This window comes from Colius striatus, chromosome 12 (genome assembly GCF_028858725.1).
Source record: "Colius striatus isolate bColStr4 chromosome 12, bColStr4.1.hap1, whole genome shotgun sequence".
NCBI lineage: Eukaryota > Metazoa > Chordata > Aves > Coliiformes > Coliidae > Colius > Colius striatus.
In genome coordinates, this window is record NC_084770.1 from 22,358,317 (window position 1) to 22,381,500 (window position 23,184).

The window sequence follows — 23,184 nt, forward strand, 5'->3', positions numbered from 1 at the left end:
TGAGGCTGGATCCAGCCCACATTGACTCAAAGTTCTTTCTCCACTTTCTTCCTCTGCACTCTCAAGTTTAATAAACAAGAAAACCATCCTTTTTTTAACACTTTAAAAAGCCAGTGCAGTGATTCATAACTACTTCATAATTAAAATTTTATAGCAAATAGATACAGCCATCAGTCATCCAGTCTGGCACGTCCAAAAAAAGGGAGACTTCCATTTATAAGCCTGTGCAGTATTGCATGAGCTACAGTGTATAAAAAACACATTTCAAGGGAGTTATTGAGCTGGGGAAAGCAAGAGTTGGTTGTGTTGTTTTTTTTAAATCAAATACAGTGTGGATTATGAGTTTGTTTGCACATTGCACCAGCTCCCACACTGACTGATGTTTAAAAAGGAAAGGAAACGTTGTCCTTTTTCTTCCTCCAGTGCTACACTAATAATATTTGGTAGTATCCCTCGTGCTTCCCAGTGCCAGAAATACAGATTTTGTGGAATTACAAAAGGCCAGGAAAAAAACAAACTCAAAACAAGCATGTCAGAGCCAGGGGTTTCACAGACAACAAAAGCCTGTAAGATTTGTATATTCAGAAGCATTTAACATGAGAGCACGACACTCTGGATCCCACTTCAAGGCATTTTATTATAGCGACAATGTGGGATTCTCTGACTGGCAATGAAAACAGTGAAGCTGGTAATCTGGTGTATACACAGGTGCTTATGGATTTCCAGAATCTATACTGAGCCTCTTGGTTCTCAGGAGCTGTAGAATCCACCACTGACATGGACTTAAATACTGGTCAAAACAAGAATCAGGGTGATCTTATCTATTTAATAACACACCACCAGCTCAGATTAGTTAGAATGAAGGTGTCTGCAAATCAGTTTTACGAGTACACATCTTCCTCAAGTGGCAGGATCTGTAGAACCTGCTCTTTTAGTAGAATCCTTCTGTGGTTTCTTTTTCTGACTTTACTTAGTAAGACAGGAAAACAAAAAGCCCCAACACCGTATAGAACTGAATGTTTCTCACACACCTTCTTAACACGACTTTTTTCTTAATCTCATAAATATTTCACATCACCTGGGAAAAAGCCTTCTGCTGGAACATACCCAGCTACCAAACTAGTTTTGTTCTCCAAAATGTTCTGGTTTGAGGTCCAGTGCACGCTACACCATTTTCCACAAAATATCTGGTTTTAAACTATAAGCAGACATCACATTCCACTTGTTTGTACCCTGGTGCCAGATGATAGCCACTCTCTAAGTAAGAATATTTAGGGATTCTTAACACTCTTTGCAATTATACTACTAGCTGTCAACATTTGAGATTATTATCCACGTCTAACATGAGAAAATATCTTGTGACTTACATGGAAAGTTTTCAAGGGACAATTTCTACTTGGAAAAAGAATTGGCTTCTATTTCCACAAGGGAAAAAAAAAGAACAACAAAAAAAAAGAGAAAAAACATTAGACTTGCTGCTTCAACAAACTATTATTACATGCTTCACCAGTCCATTAAAGAAAGTAATTTAATCAGTTTGTATTTTCTCAGTAAAATCTCATTCAGAGAAATTTTATTGCCAGCTATCTAAATAGTAAATACTTATTATCCTCTCAAAATGAGTTTTTGCTTGCCAAGGGCAAACCCATTGCTGTTATTGTAGTGCTCTGTCAGTGAAACAAGAAGTTAAAAAGGTTATAAAGATACCATTAACGTCATGGGACTGTCTTGTCAGGACTCAGAAGTGCTTAGTAATTGAGGGTTTCATTCAAAGTGTATTAGCACCCATATAAACGGCACAGCTAATGTGACGCTTTAGGCTTTATTGTGTTGCAGCCCTGCATAATCACCTACAAACAGCTGAATACTGTAAATTTATCTGCTGAAGAGCACAGTTCATTTTATCATCTGTTTCTAGCCCGAGTCTTTGAATAAAATGGCAATAACGAGCTTAAAGACCCAGATGAGGTGCAGCCAGCCAGGGCCACCAAGCAAGCTCTAATGACAACTAATTGGTGCCCGGCGATACGTACTCTGCGTGGAAACACAGCACAGGGCAGGGACACACACAGCAGCCTCAGCAGGACAGGGACCTTTCTCTCACTGAAAATGCCAGGAATGAGGCTGTTCAGTCAGCTTTTAAAAGGTCTACCTGGACAGACACATTGCAGCAGAAAGCTGAAAACAGTACTGCTCAAAAGATAATACTCCTTCATCCTCTTGGTATGTTACTGCAGCACTGCAGTAGCATGCTTGGGTAGCAGGAAAGTTCTGGCTGCAGCCCCTGTTTGTGCAGCTTCAGATCACTCTGCCACTTTCCTGAGATGTTTGCTGTCAACTGAATTGGAATTTTGGTGGCAAACTTGATTATAATTCAACTCAAAGAAACACTTGACAAAGACAGGGAACAATAATAGAAGTAAATGAAAGCCTCTCCTCTGCACTTTGGTCCACAACTCCAGAAGCTGCAGGGGAAGTTCGATTGGAGGTAGGAAGAACTTTTTCCCTGAGAGGGTTGTCAGCCCCTGTCCCAGTGCCCAGCCCTGGAGATATTGCAAAGCTGTGGAGCCATAGGACATGAGTTAGTGGTGGCCATAGCAGGGCTGGCAGAATGGCCAGACTTGAGGATCTTAAAGGTTTTTTCCAACCAAAATGATTCTAGGAGTTTGTTTGAATGATTCTATAATTTGTTTGAATAAAGTAACATAATCTGAAATCTGTACTTCAACAACAGCTAAGAAAAAAGACACTTATTGTAACAAAAAAACCTGAATGCAATTTGGAACATGAATGAGATAGTGGGGAGAAAAAAAACACACAAACAGAAAAACTCTCCAGTTTCAATGTTGTCTTTCCTCAAATGTTTTACAGGCCCCCACGTTTGCAAAAGCACCCAGGGTGCAACATGTTCCCAGAAAACGATGCCCCAGTTTGCTCAAGCTGTTAGCCTATGACAAAGAGATTTCTGGGGAAATGAAATACACACACTGCTGTAGCTAAATTCCTCAGGTTTCTTCTCTGAGGAGGCTTAAGCCCAGAACTGAGAAATGAAGCCGAACTTTTTGTAGGGTTTGATGAAAGTCCCAAGGAAGGGGGATTGCTCTCAAAGACTTTACAGCCTGTTCTCTGCCCAAGTGACATTCTTAAAAATAGGTGTGTAGCACCAAAGCTTGCTGTTCCCTTCTGCCCATCTCTTACTCCACTGCTTGAAGTTGCCTTAACTTCTCCCTCCCTCCAGATCTTCCTCCTAAATCAAGCTTTTAGTTGCTTTGTACTCCTTCACTCTCCCACAACTTACTTCTTTTCACCCCTTAGTTTTACTCACACTTCAGACCAGAAAATGCAGAAACAAAGTGTTGCTGCAAGTCAGGGATACGGAGGAGCCCGAGCCACGGCTGTAGGAGGGTCCCATGCGAGTGACAAGAACCAAAACTACTGCCAGGATGAAATTCTGCTGAGTATTTCCAAAAAGCAACTGCTCATGTTTTCGTACTGACACCCTGATTAATAGAAACACTGCTAAGAACACCATTTATAGTCCCGCATTTTCACTGAAACAGCTACTAGGCATAGGTTCAACTATTATCAGCTTCCAGCGTGAGCTTTCTATTAAAAACCTTGGTAACACAAGCAAATATAGACATGGCTGCCTTCCCCCTGTGCTTCAGTGCTGTATAAATACATAACAACATAACTGACACTTTAGTTAATCTCCACTGACTGTAGTTAACGACCCTCAGCCGAGCACAGCTCAGTTCCCGTGGTGCTCTGCACTCAGCTGCTCAGCTCATGGAGGAACAGTTGAGGGCTTTGAGCGCTTGTTCTTCTACAATTAAAATAATAATCATAAAGAACTGAGAACTGCACGATGGAGTCTTCCCTTCACGTCTCCTTGCCTTGAGTTGAGAGCAATGGAGTTAGGGTTTCATCTTTGCTCAAAGAGGCTCACCATTATAAAATCATTGACATGTTTTCAGAGAAGACTCTCCAAGGGCTTAAGATCAACAACATAAAATGCTCAAAACCTTTAAGACTCTGATTAAATTGTTTCATTGGGTATTTTAACAACATAAAGGGATACATGATGGCTTAAACAAAGAAGCCTGCCCAGAAATCTTAAATAATAAATTACACTGTAGCCATAGAGAAAAGCAATAGAAAGGGAATTAAAGGGAGGCTCTGACACAGAAGCACACAATTTGACTGCTCACGTGAGCTGTGTTTTCAAACACTTTGTATTTTCTTGCTAGGGTAATCAATACAAGTGGCATGGCAAAGGACACAAGTTTTCATTACTGTTGTCTTTCATTAAGGGAACTATTTTGCCCTTTCCCATGTATCACAAGGCATTCTTTCATAAGCTTGTGGCAGAAATAATTGTCTGCAAATTTCGTTCCATGTGAATGTTTCTTGCTTTTGCATATTGACTCTCATCTGGAAGAGTGAAAGTCTGGCTTTTCATTTAAACAAAAAAAGCATAGAGAAACACATTTATGTGGTTTCTATCTGCCAACACGCCCTTCAAGCAAATAATAAACACTGTCTTTACCATTTTATCACTGAACTGTTCTTAAAAGGCGTCCTGGGTGATGTTGTAACTCACTATTCAGTCTCTCTCTCCCTTTCACACCCTTTGGTTTAGGATCAAAAGAAGATTGCTGGTGCTTGTTCAGGTCTCCCTACACAGCTAAACACCAGACAAGGATTTAGGAGTTTCAAATGCTACAGGCAAATATAGCTCTAGGCAGTCACTGTAAGTTTACTCATCATATATTTGGGAATTTCTTTTTTTCATCAAGCTCTCTGAATGCACTCTCCAACAGTTGTTATGCAGAGCTCAGAGTAGACCATGTGAGGCTTCCAGCTAGCAAGTTCTTCTTTCTAAGGGAAAAAACTTATTTATCTTTAGATAAAACTATTGATACATAGAACATATTACTTGTAGCAGTTGAGACTGGAGCCATATCCAGTCCTTGAAACGATTCCTTTAAATGAATCAACTAGGATGTTGTTAGAGGGTAAACACGTGCTTCATCCATTGCCAGGACAGGCAATATCCTACCACAGACAAATCTTTGAACAGGGTGGGATGGTTGCTATGTTCTAACTGGTTCTGACTCCTCTTACCAGTTTGTTATGATTCAGCATATTACTACCTGATCTGGCATGTATGGAAGCAACTCTATCTAAAGTAAGAGACACTTTATTTCTCCTGCAAAAACAATCTTTGTGCCCATTTTTTAGTTCTTTTCTCCACACCTCTGGCCTTATTTTGTAATTTTCTCCAAGTATATTTGCATGCTCTTCCATTTAAAATTACAAACATAAGTAGGTTCTGATATCTACAGGTAGCAGCATCCAGTGAACGCAGGGAACAGCAGCTGTGACTTGTGACAATCACAGAGCATGGCTTCCCTCCCCCAGCCTCCAAACAAAGCAATATGGACTAGAAACAAAGAAGTGAAACATCAGACAAAGTTCCTGGCTGTGTTGCAAACACCCAAACAATCAAGAAGGCGGCATTACCTTTCAAAATGGACATGTATGTGTTTTTACATGCATACAGTGTGGATGGGGGTCACAATTCAGAAAGGAGGGTCTTGGTAAGAAAAATCATTTTGTCTCCAAAGACTGAATTTGCAAAATTCAAAATATTAAAAATTGCTGAGAAAGCATGGATTGTTGTTTTCCAAGGCATTAGGGGAAAACTTGTTCTAACCTTTTGTACACAGCATGTCATTCATTTCATTGGAAGGAGCGAATGGCAAAAAAAATCTTCCCAGTCAAAACTCAAAAATCCCTCATAATAATAATCATAGAATCATAGAATGGTAGGGGTTGGGAGGGACCTTTAGAGATCATCTACTCCAACCCCCCTGCAGAAGCAGGTTCACCTAGATCAGGTTGCATAGGACCATGTCCAGGCAGGTCTTGAATACCTCCAAGGAAGGAGCCTCCACAACCTCCCTGGGCAGCCTGTGCCAGGGCTCCCTCACCTCACAGTGAAATAGTTTTTTCTTATATTTAAGTGGAACCTTTTGTGTTCCAGCTTCATCCCATTACCTCTGTCCTGTTGCTAGCTACTATACAAAAAAGGGATGTCCCAACCCCCTGACAAATAATATTTGCAGCATTTTTAAAGATAAAGACATCTTACTGTTGCAGAAGTGTAAAGTCTGCTTTTCAAGAGCATTATTCTAGGCAGAAAATATTACCACATAAAATCTGCTCCAAATAACCAAACACCCTCCAGTACATTTCTTTTAAACACAGATATTGAAACTTTGTGAGACAAAAGACATAGGAATAATAAAAGGAAAGCCAATAATGCCTGCTTTAATATAAATTCTTACTGGTAGCCTCGTTAGTATGAGAATGTCTCTGAAGTCACACAAAAGTCTCTGCTAAATGATAAGCAGTCATCCTTATAAAAAGCCTAACACAACTGCACCTCTAGGGGGGAAAAAAAAAGCTTTGCAAAGCATCCACTACTATATTTTAGGATTTATTCAGTCGACATCTCATAATCATCCCTAAATCTAATGGGACACAAATGCATTTCATCACAGATGAAAATCTTCAGCGACCACTCAAATGAAAATCAAAAAATTATTACAATCTAGTAGTTTGGCTTGCAGCAGGCATTAATCAGAAATCATCATAAATCCGCATGCTCCTGCAGACAGCACATTAGTCACACAGTCCTGTATGATAACGACAGTGACTAATGGGCTCGGAGTTAGAAGGGTCAATCATAAACTCATCAAATGCTTCATTTAATTTCTTAATTTGGACAAACACAATTTGTTTATGGGAAAGATATCAGGTGTTCTTGAATGAATAATGGCTATGAAACCAAACTCCATTAATCAGCTCTTGATTACAAATGACTCGGAGATTGTTTGTTCTAATTTCATTCATTTGGGTCAACAAAGAAAACATGAGCAAACGAAACCACTTGGAGAAAATGGCACACTTAGTTCTCCATATTTAATAAAGCCGTGATAAATATTCTTTCAATAACTGTAAAACAAGAATTTTATTACCCAGATTAAATATGATTCTCGGTTCAAGTGAAAAAAATTAATGTGTATGATTTACAAGAAGATCATGTAGGCATGAAACAAGATCTCCAGGTGCTGGGTGACCCTACTTCTGAATTCAGAGCAAGGTGCCTGTATTTCAGGTTTTCCTGAAAGGATGAGTGTGAAAAGCACAGAAATGGAAGGTTTTGATTTCCACTTGCTGTGAAATATTTCGAGAAAATGATGCAATTTAACATCTTCAACAAGTAGGCAACAGAGCTTTGCAGAACTGACAGAGAACCGAGAGGAAAAAAACAGTCCAGTGGACCTGTGTATACCCAGATTCACCAATTCCTGCTGGCTTTTCCAGGCTTGAAGATTTTCAAACCCAGCATTTCTGCAGACCATTAGCACTGAGGAAAAAGTCTGCACTTTGTTACTGTGCAAACAAACAAAAGACATTTATCAAAGTTTGTTTGGGAGAACCGGAGCTGTACTTCAGGAGCAGCCATCACCAACACCCAACAGATACCACCTTCCATGTAAACTGCCTGTCACCCCCTGACTCAGTCATGTAGGTGGTGAGCAGATCTCACCCTGCTCCTCCTGCCCAACAGCATTGAGGTCAGTCAGCTTGGTGCTCCAGTGGCCTCATGGTCCCAAGCGGTTGCCTGACCCCCCAGCTCAGTCCAGTCCCCAGTTTGAACCGCAGCATGCAGACCCTTGCAAGAACACTCACTTTCCAGTGTCACTCCTCACTGTACAAAAGTGTACAGTGGTACAAAAGGAGGATGTCCTTCAACGACCAGTGTGGTGAGATGTAAATACCAACAACTGAAAGATCATCTCTGAGTGGAGATGCCTTTGTGTTCCCCTGCTCCATGATAGCTGCACTGTACAGCATCAATATTGACTCCCTCAATGTCTGGCTCTTCAGCTTGTGCAGTAGTACTGCATTTTGTGCAGTAGCAATAACAGAAACAGGAATATTCCTTTTTGACTAAAAGTTTGCCTCTTTCTGTGAGTATACACTTAATTATGATACTGATAGTTAATTCTACATCTGCAGTTTATGCACCTTTGCTTCACATATGGCAACGTGTATGTCTGGACAACCCTGAAGTTCTCTTCCAGTTGAAAAACAACAGCATAAAGGACATTAATTGCTACTTCTAATAATACTCTGGAGCTATGGAGGAAATGAGGATGACATGGTCACATAGATCAAGTTCTGGGACATGAGCCTCATTCCTGCTCCACTACAGATGACCTGTGACTGTTAATAAGTCACTGAAAGTTCCTGAAATCATTCCTCTACCTTAAAAGGGCACAATGATCTAAAATCCACTGATACAATATTTCTCTATTACATTGTAGGTGCCTTGGAAATGCCTACCAGCTTGAGTTTGGACAAAGCCTCCTCGAATTACCTTCACGCTCATAAAGAAGGGAGAGTGAGACGGTGCAAGGACATTTTATGGCAATGCTACCACAGAATGAATGAATGCTATTTCATTCTATTTATTTCTACTTATTTCTCCCTTCAGCAAGCTGAGAGAGAGACTCTGGCACATTTCACATCTGGAAATTAGACAGAGAGGCCCTAAACATTTAAATCCACAGTTCATGTCCACTGGCCAGAGCCAGCAGATCGAGCACTTGAAAGCCCATTTCTGGGCATCCATGTTATACAATCCAGCCAAAACCTCTCCAGTTTCACTTGAAAATCTAAACTGAATGGGTAGTAAATGTACAAGGATTCACAGGGTATACTGTCATAACATACCTTAGGGGCACACATTCTGGCTGATACTTTAGTGACCATAGACTAAAGCAAAGACCTCTACAGAGGTGATGGGGTGACAGGTGGATCAGGTAAAATATGAGAAACAAATATTGTGCTGTTAAGACATATCATTTCCCAAAAGGCAAGCTGAAACAGAAACTAGCCCCACAACCACATATGGTTTCTGCAGCCAAAACGGTGTATAATTAAATTACTGGGCAAAGTTGCTAAATCTCAATTGATATAAAACTTAAGCTAACTGAAAAATTGTCTTTGACTTGAGATCAATGGTAGGACTGAAAGATTCATCTGCACATAATTAGCACACATATTTGCATCAAAATCATGTATACCATATGCTACAATATTACTGAGAAGCCATTAGCTGTAATGTAAGCCTGAGATACTTTTGTTTCTCAGTAGCACAAGAAAAAGGTCTCAGAAAAAAATCCAACAAAACCCCAGAAACTCAAAAAGCTTCAGAATTATTTCTAAAGGAAATATATGTTCATTAACTAATAAAGTGACTGTAAAGTCTTATTGGCTCTGCTTTACACTATGATATCCCTACATTAACAGCTACTCACTGGCTTCTTAAACTAGAACAAAAAATATGCATTTAAGTTTTTTAGCTCTTGTAAGAACCTAAAAGACACCATTGCAATGGGAATCTAAGTTGCAAAAGTGAATGATTCTGTTTCAAACAGCTTGTGTTCTCTACATTGTATTCTATTCTCTGAGTTTAATTAAAACTCCATATTTTTTCAGCAGTCACAAAGTTGAATTAATTGCCAAAGTAAATATTGATTATTCAAGTGTTGATACTTTTTGCTCACCAATAACACAAAACAGCTGCACTTCCAAATCACACACTCTGTAAGGACAAGACCACTAATATGTTCAAAAGTAATTGCTTGGGAGTATTGACTGTTTTTATATAGCTGTCACTTTGCATGCAGGAAGTTTGTTGGGTTGGTTTTTTTGTGCTCTAATGAGATTATGTAGCTTTGCCAACAAATTAGGAGCAAGTATTGTATAAAGAATATATTTAATATCCAGCTGTATAAGCACTTGTGCATGGCTATGAAGCTCGTTGGTGTAGATCATCCAGGTGAGTTCAAACACTTCCTGTATCTTTCTGAAGTTCAGTGTTAAAATACTCACAGTTCTCCCAAAGTAAACACTATAAAAATCAGTCACCATAAATTTACTCCAATACACATTTTCTGTTTTTTTTAGACAATTTCATCCTCATATTGCTCAGAGTGTGTTTGAAAGAAGCTCTTTGAGCTGATGTCACCAACCAAATGCTTTTTGACACAGAAATCTGCTGAGTAGGAATCAGCAGCTGACCTAGAAACTGGGTTCACTAACAACATGAGTTTCCTAAATTAGCTAGTTTTCAATAATAGGATTTAACCTTCAAACCTGAAGCACCTACAGCAGAAGGGTACAGTATGAAAACTCTAAACTGAGGATGTGCATCTGCCACAGTGACACTCTCCGAGCAGGTGAAAACAAAAAAATTAAGCATTTAACCAACCAAGAGTTGTTAATTAATCTGTAGAGTATATGGAAAGGATTGTAAATGGAAAAAGAAATGTTCAGATCCTAATGATGAGCCTTGAAGTCCAGAAATGATGAGCCTTTGCTGGAGCTATGGAAAGCTACGTCACCTATTACCCTGTAACTCGGGAAAAGACAGAGCGTTCAGTATGCCAGATGGCAGCAGAGAGAAACCAGAGTGCTTGGTCTACTAGGATGATTTAGTAGATGTTTAACAAGTGTAATTTCAGGCTACCTATCTTTGAAAGAACTGAGGCAGAACAAACTTTGAGGACTGGTGTAGACTCACTACAGGTCAAAACTCCCACTGGGGTTTGGAGATCTGTAGACACTGACAGAACCACCACCCTTCCCTTTCTTACAGCAAGATCTCTTCCATGAATTGTGTCCAGTTCTGGGCTCCTTGTGTTCAGTTCTGGGCTCCTCAGCTCAAAAGGGACAGGGAAGTGCTAGAGAGAGGCCAGCACAGGGCCATCAACATGATCAGAGGACTGGAACATCTCTCATATGAGGAAAGGCTGTGGGAACTGGGGCTGTTTAGTCTGGAGAAGAGGAGACTGAGGGGAGATCTCATTACCATTTATAAATATCTAAATGGTGGGTGTCAGGAGGTTGGGACATCCCTTTTTTTGTGTAGTAGCTAGTAACAGGACAAGGGGTGATGGGATGAAGCTGGAACACAAAAAGTTTCACTTAAATATAAGAAAAAACTATTTCACTGTTTCAGTGAGGGAGCCCTGGCACAGGCTGCCCAGAGGGGTTGTGGAGGCTCCTTCCTTGGAGGTCTTCAAGACACAGCTGGACATGTTCCTATGTGACCTGATCTAGGTGACCCTGCTTCTGCAGGGGGGTAGGAGTAGATGATCTCAAAAGGTCCCTTCCAACCCCACCATTCTATGATTCTATGAATTCTTCGGACATCAAAGGTTTTGTTATGGAGCAACCATAAAGCTTACTTATCAAAACAGAGACTGGGGTCATTAATTGATTTTTTTCAAACTATAGTCTTCCATTAGTCTATGCATCATGCAAATCATGTTCTTGGAAGTTAAATCTTCTGTTTGTGTCTGGACTCCTGGAATATCTCAGCCATAAAGCAAAGACACAACACAGAGTATTGAAATGGCAAAGGCATTAAGGAAGAAAAAGCATAAACAGCAATTTCTTGGGACTGCAAGCAATTAATGCTTGTAGTGGAAACCAAAGTAGCAATGGGAATGACAGTTTCTCCTCAGATTTATTTCTGAAAATATGAAAAACTTTCTGCTTGTCTCAAGACATGAAATCCAACCTAAAACTTCCTTTAATCCATTACTGTTGTTGTTGTTATGTTTTAACCATTTGTTTTCAGTATAAGAGCACTGGTCTATATGGTGTAATCACCCTAGTAGACCAAGCACTCCAATTTCTCTGCTGCTACCTGACATACTGAATGCTCTCTATTGCCCAAGTTATAGGGTGAAAGGTTGTGTAGCTTTCCATAGCTCCAGGAAAGAGTCATCTTCTCTGGATTCCAGGGCTCTCAGTGAGCTCATCATAAGCATCTGAAAAGAATACAAATCATACTTTAATCTCCAATAATCACTACACACTATTTTTTGGGCTGCAGTACAATAAAATCCAAGGTCCTGATCCTGTGCCTGAAAGCCCTCAGAGTCAAGGAACAAGAGGCTGTCAACTCCCAAATGCTTGCTGGAAGCAGCAGAAGTGATCAAGTTGCCTGTGATGGGGCAGAGAAAGCCATTTAAAAGATGCAGGGATTTGACAAAGCTCTTTGTGTCCTCTGTCCAGGTCCCTGGACTTTCCCTGGGATGGAGTCCCAGGAGGATGTCCTGCAGCACTGCCACTCAAGCCCCCAGGAGCTTGCTGCTTCAGGAGGGCTCCTGATGGTGTTTTCATTATGAACTGAATCGTATCCATTCAAACTCTTGGGATTTGAGAACTGCCACACAAAACACCTTTAAAAACATTTTGAGCGCCTACATCCATGTCTGATGCATAAAGAAAAGGTCATTCAATCTGATTTCTTAGCTCTCAGAGTTGAGATTTTGATATAAATAGAAGTAAAATTCAATTAGCCAAGGTGTCACTAGACACTGGTCAAAACAACTGTTGGAAATAGATAGGAGTAAGAATTTTATATCAAATCAAACTGAGCATACCCACATATTAACCAGATTAATCTCTTTTTCAACATCCAGCAACTTTTAAGCTTGTAATAAGTTCAGATTCCTGCTTTCTGGGGAAAGCATTCTTTTAAAAGCTATTTTTAAATCTCCACAAAAGAGGCAAAATACTTACAGTATTATTTCATCCTTTGTGCATATACACCAACACACATTACCCATCCTTCTAAAACTGTTTGCATAATTAGAAATTCAAAGTGAGGCCATCAGGTTTTCAGTGGAAAAGAACAAATTCAAAAGTAAGAAAATCATAATCGAAGTGAGAAAGCCACAAACCTATTCCAAATTTGGCACTTAAAAATAAGCAGCAATAAAAGGAATTTTTTCATACTTGTTGCCACCTGCCTGCCTTACTGCTTTGCATAGCTAGAAAAGAGCAAAATCGAGGCCCATCCTATTTAACTAAACAGTTTTTATTAAAGTAAAAGAAAAGCAAGAATCTATAAAGTAGCAAGTGATCCTATTAGTTCCACCAGACTAAAATCATACAGTCTACGTATGTGGTCCTTTCAGCCACATCTGTTATGAGCCATTTTGATAGCAGAAAATAGAGAATATTTGATTATTTATTTACTGAGTGCAAATGAGGATTTTTCTCCCCAATAACACGCTATGATGGGTATGTTTAAAAACAATGCAGCAAGTATTATAAAACACTTGCATGTTTACAACTGCTGTAGTCAAAGTACTTGTTACATTCGATGATTTTCCTCTTTAAGGAATATGTAAAGTGTAATAAAGATGCACGGTGTGAAATTAAAGGAAGCAATCTGATAGTCTAATTTGAAGATAATGAGTTAAATATCCAATATCCAAAATTGCTGCCAAACAGATCTGATAAACGTTAAATGCTTACAATTTGTATTCATCCGTTTTTACCACATATTGCTAGTGTCATATTAGTGTCTCAGTTCTGAAGTTTCCTTTAAATAAACTCTGTCAAGAACTCTTTGCACAAAAATGCTCTATTCTTGAAGGCTCTTTCGGTGATAGATTGAAATGCAGATTCCAAAAATAGATCAGTCGCTTATTTCAACTCTAGACCTTTGAAAATCCAGATCAATTGCCTTTTGTCATCGTCTTTATAGAGCGAGGAAAAAATTTCTGCTTGTCACCATAGAAAAACTTTCAGGGTACTTTAGTAAGGGCTGCAGCATTGACAGTTTGAAATGCTCATGTGCTATATTTCACATCAACGCGTTTACATTTTGGCATACTCATCCATATTTCAATCTTGATGAGACAACACGGGTGCCACACAACTACTTATGGCATAAATTAACCAGCTTTAAAGCTTTGATGCTTTCTGTTAAGCGGAAGGGTTTTAGCCAAGTAAGATTCAAGGCAGGGCAAACTTTTTCCTTATATTAGCAATACGAGCGAGCAAACGTTTAACACAAAGCCCCGGCTCAAATCTTCCGTGCTTCTCCGTCTCGGTAATGAAGTCTGGGAAAGAAATCACAGACACCCAAGTGGTTTGGCAACTGTAAGTGACAGAAGCTCAGCTAAATCCTCTGTTTACACTGGGGATTAGCCGGGTAGATTGTGCGCCGCAAACTGAGCTGTTGATGGTCAAGGGAACCTGCTCCCTGTCAGCCCGTGGGGCAGCGGCACAAAGCCTGGTCCTGGTAGGAAGTGACCCATAAACGTATCCCTACGAAGGATTTATACAAAGCCAGTCTGCCTCATAGAAACTCCATATGACCATTAACTGGCCTGCAAGGCCTGCCAGGAGGCCTAATTACAGGTCTACAGAGCCCAATAACAAAAGCTGAAGAGCTTTAGCCTAGGGATGATCTGCTTTATACTGACTTGAGAGAGTCCATATAGAGTGACAAAAAGAAAGAGGTTTAGCTTTAAAATTCTCCCAAGAGACAAAGCATTGTAGCTAAGTCTGGAAGGCCCACATGCAACATACTTCAGATAGGCTTAAACATACCACCCTCTCAAAATTAACATTCAACTATTGCCTGCTTAACATCTGCTCAAACATGGCAAGTTGCTGCGATATTGTTAGAGGATGCTAAAAAGGCTTCCTGTTATCTCAATATTACCAAGGGTAAGTAAATAAAGTTGTGCAAATAGAAATTTATAGCTGAGACCAAAATCTTCTACTGTATAAAAGGTTTTAGAAATCAATTGCTTTAAAAACTGGAGTGCCTCAGTATCTTCAAGTATTGAGCTGCTTAATGACAATAGATACAACAATTTCCACCAACAAAGAAAAAAGCTGTTTAACAAAAGTGCACAGCAAAGCCAACGTGAACTCAGGACTCGGAGACAAAACTTCTTCACAGCACTATATTACCTGGAAATGAAACTGGCCATCTTCCCCTCCTCCCCTCACAGATACAGGTAAAGACTTTTTATTTTACCAGCTCTCCCACAATATGAGACCAGAAGCCACAATTCCCACCTCCAAAACACACCAGCAACATATATAAAACCCAACATTAAAAAGATGATGGTTTACTGTTTTCTATCTTTTGTCTTTTAGAGAAATCAGTTATTTCCTGAATGAATATCCAAGTTAGACTCCAAAAGCAGACTTTCCCAAGGTACTAAATATCTACAGTTCCTCTTGAGGCTGATCAGTTGATCATTGGACCTACCTTCCCTAAAATCAAGCATCTTTGGTGATGAAGAAAGCAGCAAAGAGCAAAGGGAACACAATTACCTAATTAACTCTTTTAAACTATGGCCATTGTACTAGAAAAGGGTCTTGGAAAAGCTGACACACTGAAGAAACACTTACAAACCTATATTCTGCAAATCCAGAATGTTATTAGTGTATTTCAATACATCTCGTCTTGCTTAAAAAGCCACAGGGATAAAGCCACATAATTTCCAAGTCAATAGGTTGATGTGAAGCAAAAAATAAGAGAGATACACACAAACACGTTTGGAATGAAAAGACAACTCTAAAATGTGGATATTTCACTGAAACACTAGAAGAATAAAGCAAAACAAGGACTATGTAGACCCTTTTGTACCTTCATTCTTTTGGGACTCACACCCCTTACAAAGTGCCTCTGGTCTGTAGCTGAGGCTGTTGTGTGCAGTACTTGGCACGCCGGGAGCAGGGTTGGCTGCTTTTCCAGCCTAATGCACACAAACGGAGTGCAACCAGCTTTTGGACTGATATTTCTTGTGCCTGGAGAAAGGTTGGGAATTACTGCTTTTAAATTTGAACACAATAAGTTCAGACATTCTGCTCTCTGATAAAGCAACAGCACAAATGTTTTCTCATTAAAAAAATGTGCATATGTATTGCATACAAACACGAATTTGTTCCTGTGCCCAATTCAAAGAAAGCACCTCAGCTTCAGCCCTGACATCAAATAGGTTTCCCTCAATTCTACATCTGTTTCAGGTACTGAGAGAAGTTTCAAATGAAACAGTTATCAAGGCTAAAGGATTGCTCCTGAACAAGCTCAAGTGGTATGACTCCTCATACACAGACAGGAGGATAGCCCAGCAGAGTGCCAGTTAACCTTCCACAACCCCTTATCTCTTTTTAATTAGTCAATATAAATCATTAAAGCTACATTCTAATATCATTTCCAGCACAGACAAAAATATCTTCCCTATTTCAGCAGGGATATGTTGCAAAAGCTGTATTATTACTTACAGGTCATTTCTCAAAATGAATGTCCAAAAGCACACACATTCATTTTTTTCCACACATGCACAACAAACATCCCAGTATCTCTTCCTTTTTCCAATACAATGCTTTCATCTACAGCAGCAGCACTGACAAAAGGTACACAGGAATTCACACCATTTGATGGGGAAAAAAAGAAAGAAAAGCTAGATACTAAATTAAAGAAATTAAACTTAAAATAGACGAGGCTACAGTGGGCAGCAGAGTCCCAGCTCAAGCAGTAGATAAATGCTGGGAAAAGCCATCAGCAAAATTCAAAACCCACCATCAGTTTCAATTTGAAGTCAGAAAGTTCTTATAAAAAGCACTGGTATTTTACAGGCAAGTCAGCTCTGGTTTATGCTCATTAATGTTTGTCCTCTCACACAGTTAGGTACCATTTGCTATACAGTCAAAGGCATTACTGGTGTATTAAGAACCAAAAAATTGCCAAATAAGAGAAGTAAGTTTTCTCTAGGGTAAATCTTTCAAGATCTAAGACAAGGTGGAAATCTTCAGAATGAAATGAGCAAGTGTATTTGAATACACACAATCAATTAGACTGGGGGAGATGGGATATTTATGGCCTGGAGATGGCAGGGAAAGGGGAATGGAAATGCCAGCAGGACAGCATATCAGTGGAGATGAACAATGAAGGTGCCTTCCCAAACTCCTCTCCAACACTGATTGGTAATTTTGAGCCACTGCAGAAGGTAAAACTGTTTTGTCTGTCTAACGCATAGAGGAGTCCAGAGCCATTAACCATTAAGGAACAGACAACACATTTTGCATAACACAGCTTTTTTTCCCCTGCTCAGTGGGACTAGAGCAACTCCTATGATGTACACCCAGATATCCTACACTCCCCAGTTTGGCATCCTGCATTGAGCACTACTCACACACACAGCAGCTTTGTTCACCATTACTGAAGGAGAGAGTTGAATGTATTTTCTGTTCTATTCCATCACAGAGCATCATGCTACAACAGCAACAATTAACCTGTTGATTGGGAGAAGCTGCTCAGCAATGGTCTAACACACTTCTTTTTATTTTTAAAACTTGAAGGGGAAGAAAGTGCTGATTTTGCACTGAGTAAACACACAGAGAGACTTTGCAACAGCATTATTAACATTTCCAGCTCTCCTCTCACACCGATTTAATAAAAATCCACTTTAATTGACTGCAGACAGAACTAAGGGAAGAAGGCAGAGGAGTGATCTCATAAATGCCTGACATTACCAAGACTTAAAGAAAGACAGAAAAGAACTTCTTGATTTTGTGTGGTAAGAGAAACAAACAGATTAACTCTCCTGAGTTGTTTATGAACAGCTTGCAGCTTCAATCTGAGTTTCAGACTTCAGCTGTGAATATTCAGATTTAACGATGTCATAGACCTTTTATATGTCTTTGAATGTTTGGGGGGCCCAGGTCATGATGATATACAACCCACAGATATCTTTTGTACATCTCCCAGGTGTTAAATTTACAAATGAGCTGTGATAGATGTGTGTGCTACACACAACTCGTGCTTTTTTAGGTCAGCGCTGTCGCATCTGTTTTATAATTATATGCTTCAAAGGTTTATTAAAAGTTATGGAGAACAACGAATGTATTTGAAGCTATACAATAGAAAAGGCTAGATGCATTTAAAACTGAAGAAGGATTAGCAGTTTTAAAAGATGGATAGTCCTTAAAACAGAAGGTTTCCATAGGGGGGGAAATAAAAAATGGTACTTCTTGGCAATTGCTGTTTATAAGTTAAAAATGGGTATATAAGAGATGACAGCTGAAGGAAACCAAAGATGTACTTATTGAACACATGAAATACTGAAACAATCCCTTTTGGCACGGCTAAATGACAAAGTTTTGATGGGAAAATTAAAATAAGGTACAGAAATTAATTAGGATTATACACCTCACCACAGACTACCATTTGAGAGCACTGAAGCCTTATTTTAACAGTCTGAAGACAAATGGAAGTACCTAAAGAACAACCAGTAATGTTACAGAAAAGGATGAATATTCATTTACCAATTTATTATAATTATTGCAATCCTACTGCAGTAGTTCTTAAGTGATGTTTCCACAATCATAGTACAAGTGCATCAAAACACATGAAGCTCTTGTGAATAACCATTTGGAGAGTGGGAGAGGACTCAAACCTCCACCCCAGATGCAGAGATGAACAGGGCATCCTGCCACATCATCGCCACCACAAGGACCAGGGAAACAAGGAGCAAAATGGACCTTAGCCTCAGGAACACCACAGATCAAATCCACAGCAACCTCCACAGGGGAAAACCTGAGCAGCTCAGGTCAAGGATGGGCATTGAGCACTATTAGATTAGCAACAACAAACCACGGAAATGGAACTCCTGTACCTTTGGGAGCAAACATGTCTCTGAGCTTCAATGTGGACCTTGAGACTGCATTTACAAGGAAGGTAGGGTAGAAGGAATGATCTTCTCACAGAACCACAGAATGGTCAGAGTTGGAAGTGATCTCTAGAGACAACCAGCCTAATCCCCTGCTAAAGCAGATTCCCCTCATTCAAGGGGCACAGGAACGTGTCCAGGTGGGTTTGGAAACCTCCTGAGAAGGAGCCTCCACACCGTTCCTGGGCAGCCTCATCCCCACAGCAAAGGAGTTTCTCCTGCTGTTCCAGTGGAACTTTTTATGTTCTGTCTTCTTTCCATCACCCCTTGTCCTGACACAGACAAAGACTGGCCCCATCCTCTCCACATCCACCCTTTAGCTATTTATCAGCATTGATGAGGTCTCTCCTCAGCCGTCTCTTCCCCAGGCTGAACAGTCCCAGGTCCTGCAGCCTTTCCTCCTCATAGAGATTTTCTAGTCCCCTCAGCATCTTGGTAGCCCTCCACTGGACCCTCTCCAGAAATCCCTTCACTCTCTTAAGAATCTCTCTTCACATCATTAGTACTGTAGGACAACAATTTCTTCAAAGTTTTAGACCTTGCATCGAACTATAAGGCTTCTCCCATTTTTATTTGAATTAAATAAAGTTCATTCATCCAAAGTTAGGAATAGTTACCAAGATACGCATCTTGCCTTTCTTCTTACTGGTGCTAGACCAAATAAGAATGTTTCTCTCTGCAGTGACAGAGATCAGCCTTTTGATTTGAGCCTTTTGCAAAGACTGCTGTGTATCTCAGCTAGCACTTCAAACAAATACATACTTGCAGTTCAGTGCAAAAAACCAAAGAAACAACCCCAAATTTTTAACAGCACAGAATAAAGTCTCAGTAGCAGCAGCAAGAGGACAAACACATGAAGTTTGAGTGTTGGTTCTCTGCAGCAAACAAGAATTACTCCTTTTTATCTCCTTAAAGGGATTTACTAAGTGCCAATGATGATGCACACCCGTTTCATCTTAACCAGAAACTGAAGTGAGCTACAGAGAAAGGGACTTTACATTTGCCAAACAGAAAAGGCTAAAATTACTATCTGATAGGACAAAATCACATATTTTAAGAGTGTAATTTCACTTATATTAGCAACACTTACCAGCTGCCTCGAGAACCAGCTGCAGTCTAGCTTTGGCCTGTTCAGCAGGAGTCTGAAACGAGAGGATTCATAAATCTTCACAACTGTTTGCACACTCGACATGTGAGGTCCCACATTCCCGACTTGGGAACCACCAACACCAACTCTGCGAGTGACTCAGTGCTACACACCATCCAAAGGAACTTCCAGGCTAAACAACTGCTATTGCATTTGAGTCAGAAATTATCAGGCAAATGCTCAGAATTGACAGAAAATACCATCCCAACGAGGCAATGCTGTGGTACCCTGATCCCCTCCCCAGCACCCACAGCCACGGCCAGGCTGAAGCCCACCTCCAGCTTCTATCCCAGCCCTCCAACAGCAAATCCTCCCCAGCTCCTTGGTGACCCTGTTACACAAAACTGCATGGCTACATAAGTATGCTCAAAATCTGTTTTTAATATGATTAATACGGCGAGTTTTTCACACTTCTGCTGTTATCTGTTGTGATTTTCCCCTCTCCTTAAGGTATTTCTTCACATCTGTTGGGTTGATGAACATATTGTTGGCTGTGTACCCACTATGCTAATTATTCCAAGTGATGTTTTAGTGTGTCCAATGTGCTTGCCATCCCTCTAATTTTGAAGCCACTCAAACGTTTTCACACTTAAATTTATACACAAACCACATTTGTCATGGACTTCAGAAGTTGATTATTTCTGTAAACATCTGAAAAGTTTGGGAGGTTTCTGCTCTGCACTAAAAACAAAACATGACGGAAATTTTGGGTGTCATTGCTCAGCTTTAAAAACTCTTCTAGGCAGATATTGCTGCTAGAACCTTTTTTCTGATAACCAGTCTAAGTTTCCACTCTTCCAGTTTCACCCCTTAGCCATATCAATATTAATCAAGGTAATCAGACAAAGTGACCTGATCTAGGTGAACCTGCTTCTGCAGGGGGAGTGGACTAGATGATCTCTAAAGGTCCCTTTCAACCCCTATCATTCTATGATTCTATGAATGTCCCAACTGATGATGATCTGTAGGGTTAGACAGCTCCTCTCAAAATCTCCTTCAACTGCAGTCATCTCAGGTTGTATGGTGCTCTAACACATATTTTTACAGCAAGGTTGATGGCATATTACTATAAGATATAATCTGCATAAAATGGCCTTCTTCTACCAGTTCATAAAATCCCCTATTTTCTGATTTTTAGGAGCTTTTTTCTTTATTTCTTAATCCTTTGTTTTACATTATGTCTACACCAATGAAGAGAGGCCAGCTGGTGACAGAAACCACTCCATTTTCCACGACCAGACTTTACAGGCTGCTCCTTTCATTAGCATGCAATATGAAATACATTACACTGATCCTCAGATTCGAAAAGGATATTTAAATGAAGACCCAGATTTCAGTTGCACAGAGGTCCAACGTTTTTAGTTTAGAATTTCACTTAGCTGTTTGCACAAACCCAGAGTTATTGGGTAAAACTCATTATTCCTACCATTAGAGCTGACCACGAATCAAGAAAAATCTTGACATTTATTGTAAAAGTGTCTTCAGATTTCTTCCTCTTGCAATGAACTAATTATTACAAGATGTTTGGGTGTATTAAACACATCACTAGACAAAAGAATGGAGAGGAAGAAAAAGATCTGCTTTCCATCCAGGACAAACTCGTCCAAATTCCTGAGTTTCAGAAAAGTCCTACTTGGGTTTGTGGTTTTTCCATTCCCAAAAATCACCACAGTTACTTCAGTATGGCAAAATACTGCAGTAAGGTTTACCAGAGAAGGAAAACTGTTTGGTGTGAAATACTACCTGTGCACAGGAACAGCCCAAGTGTTTGTGTAACCCTACCCAGCGAGTGGGTTCTGGCATCCAGTAACACTTACAGAACATGAAACTGGTTTCTGACGTTAATTGTGTGCATTCTGTAACAAAGTGTTTGCTCAGCTTCACTGATTCACCACCCTGTCTTGGTCACAGCGCATCCCCGTGGCATGAGTCGTCTGCACAAGCATCCTCCCAGGCTGCAACTCCTTCACACAGGCAGCAGCACAGGCCAAAGCATCTCTAAAGCACTTATTTTTCCCCCTCTAAGACTCAAGTGTCTCAAATGCTGTGCGACTGTTTAAGAGAGTTTTCCCATTCTTACAGCATTTACCCAGGTAGATACTTCACAACAAGTACCTGGATCTCTTCTCTTTGGCCACAGAACAGTCTGTTTAGCACTACAGGCTACAGAATGAGGTGTTTCTCTGAGTTATTAATATATTCAAAGCCCACAGTGGCAACATCTAGTCCTGCCACACCAACAATCATTTGATGAAAGAGCAAATACTAAACCAGGCTCCAGATGGAGATGAATGGAAGATGAGCGGCGGCACAAGTGACATCTCCCAGCACTAAACATCGAACTCCATCAATACTGACACAGCTCCCTGCCCTGCTCTGCATTGCCCCACACAGCTCAAAACACCTTTTCCCACTCCTCTCGTGTAGGTATGAATGCACTTTGTTGGTGTAAGGTAGGCTAGACTAGAATTCTTTTACTCAGCAACATCCCATTGGAAACTGCACATGCGGTTGCTTTGCAGGCATCTTGCCCTTTGCCCTGACCACAGCCCTGGCCTTAACTGATACTCATTTGCTTCATGAACATTGGTATACCCACAGGCAAACTTGGTAGAGATGCCTTTCTGTTCTCAATCAATATTCCCTAAACAACTAATGCATGAAGGCTTCTTAAATAAAGGTTACTAGCTTGGCTCCAGAAAATGTTTGGCCAATTTGTGGATGAGGCCAGTGCTTGGAGAAAATGGTCAGAGCTGAATTCAGCTGAAAAATCACAATTAGACCCACAAACGAGCCGTTAGCAATGTGTGAGAAAGACTGACTCCTGGAGGTTACTATTGATTTAGAAGACCATTAAGTGACAAAGTTCAGGAAGACCCTCAGGAAACTCAAAATGGTGAAATGATTGGTGTAGGAAACATGAACAGTGTTGGCAAGCACAAGTTGTGAAATAAATCCTCGTGCTTCCCTTCCAGTCTTAAGCATAACACAGAAAGAAAAGAATAACACAGTGTAAAAAGAATTACCAGTACTGGGTATTTGCAGTACCAGCTGATAAAGGTGACTATTAAGTGTCAAAGCAAGAAAGGAATTTCCTAACAGGTACCTTGTAAAATGCCACAAGGTATGTCAAGCATCCTTGATGACAAACTTACGTACATCAAAGTGTTTGGCAACACACTGGAATTATGCTTTAAAAACTACAGTATTCTATAGGATGCCATGCAACATAATACAATAATTGTTAGCAATATCCCAAGCAAAAGTTTGGTTATACATATTCAATGTTTAATGCAAGCTGTTTTAGGAAGATGTGGCACATCCTTAGCTTGTATTTCTTTGTGTGATGTCTGCTGCATTACATCACTACTGCTTTCATAAACAGTTTCTTTGGTT

The 23,184-nt window shown here is 40.1% G+C and overlaps 1 protein-coding gene across 2 annotated transcripts in view; it reads right to left on the reverse strand.

The window, feature by feature from the left end:
* The window catches only part of RSRC1 (arginine and serine rich coiled-coil 1), a 155,057-nt gene that overhangs the window by 48,550 nt on the left and 83,323 nt on the right, over nucleotides 1–23,184 (reverse strand). For both annotated transcript variants that reach the window (XM_062005724.1, XM_062005723.1), the window contains exon 6: nucleotides 19,732–19,783. In XM_062005724.1, coding sequence (XP_061861708.1) covers nucleotides 19,732–19,783 — 52 coding nt within the window. The remainder of the gene's footprint in view (nucleotides 1–19,731; nucleotides 19,784–23,184) is intronic.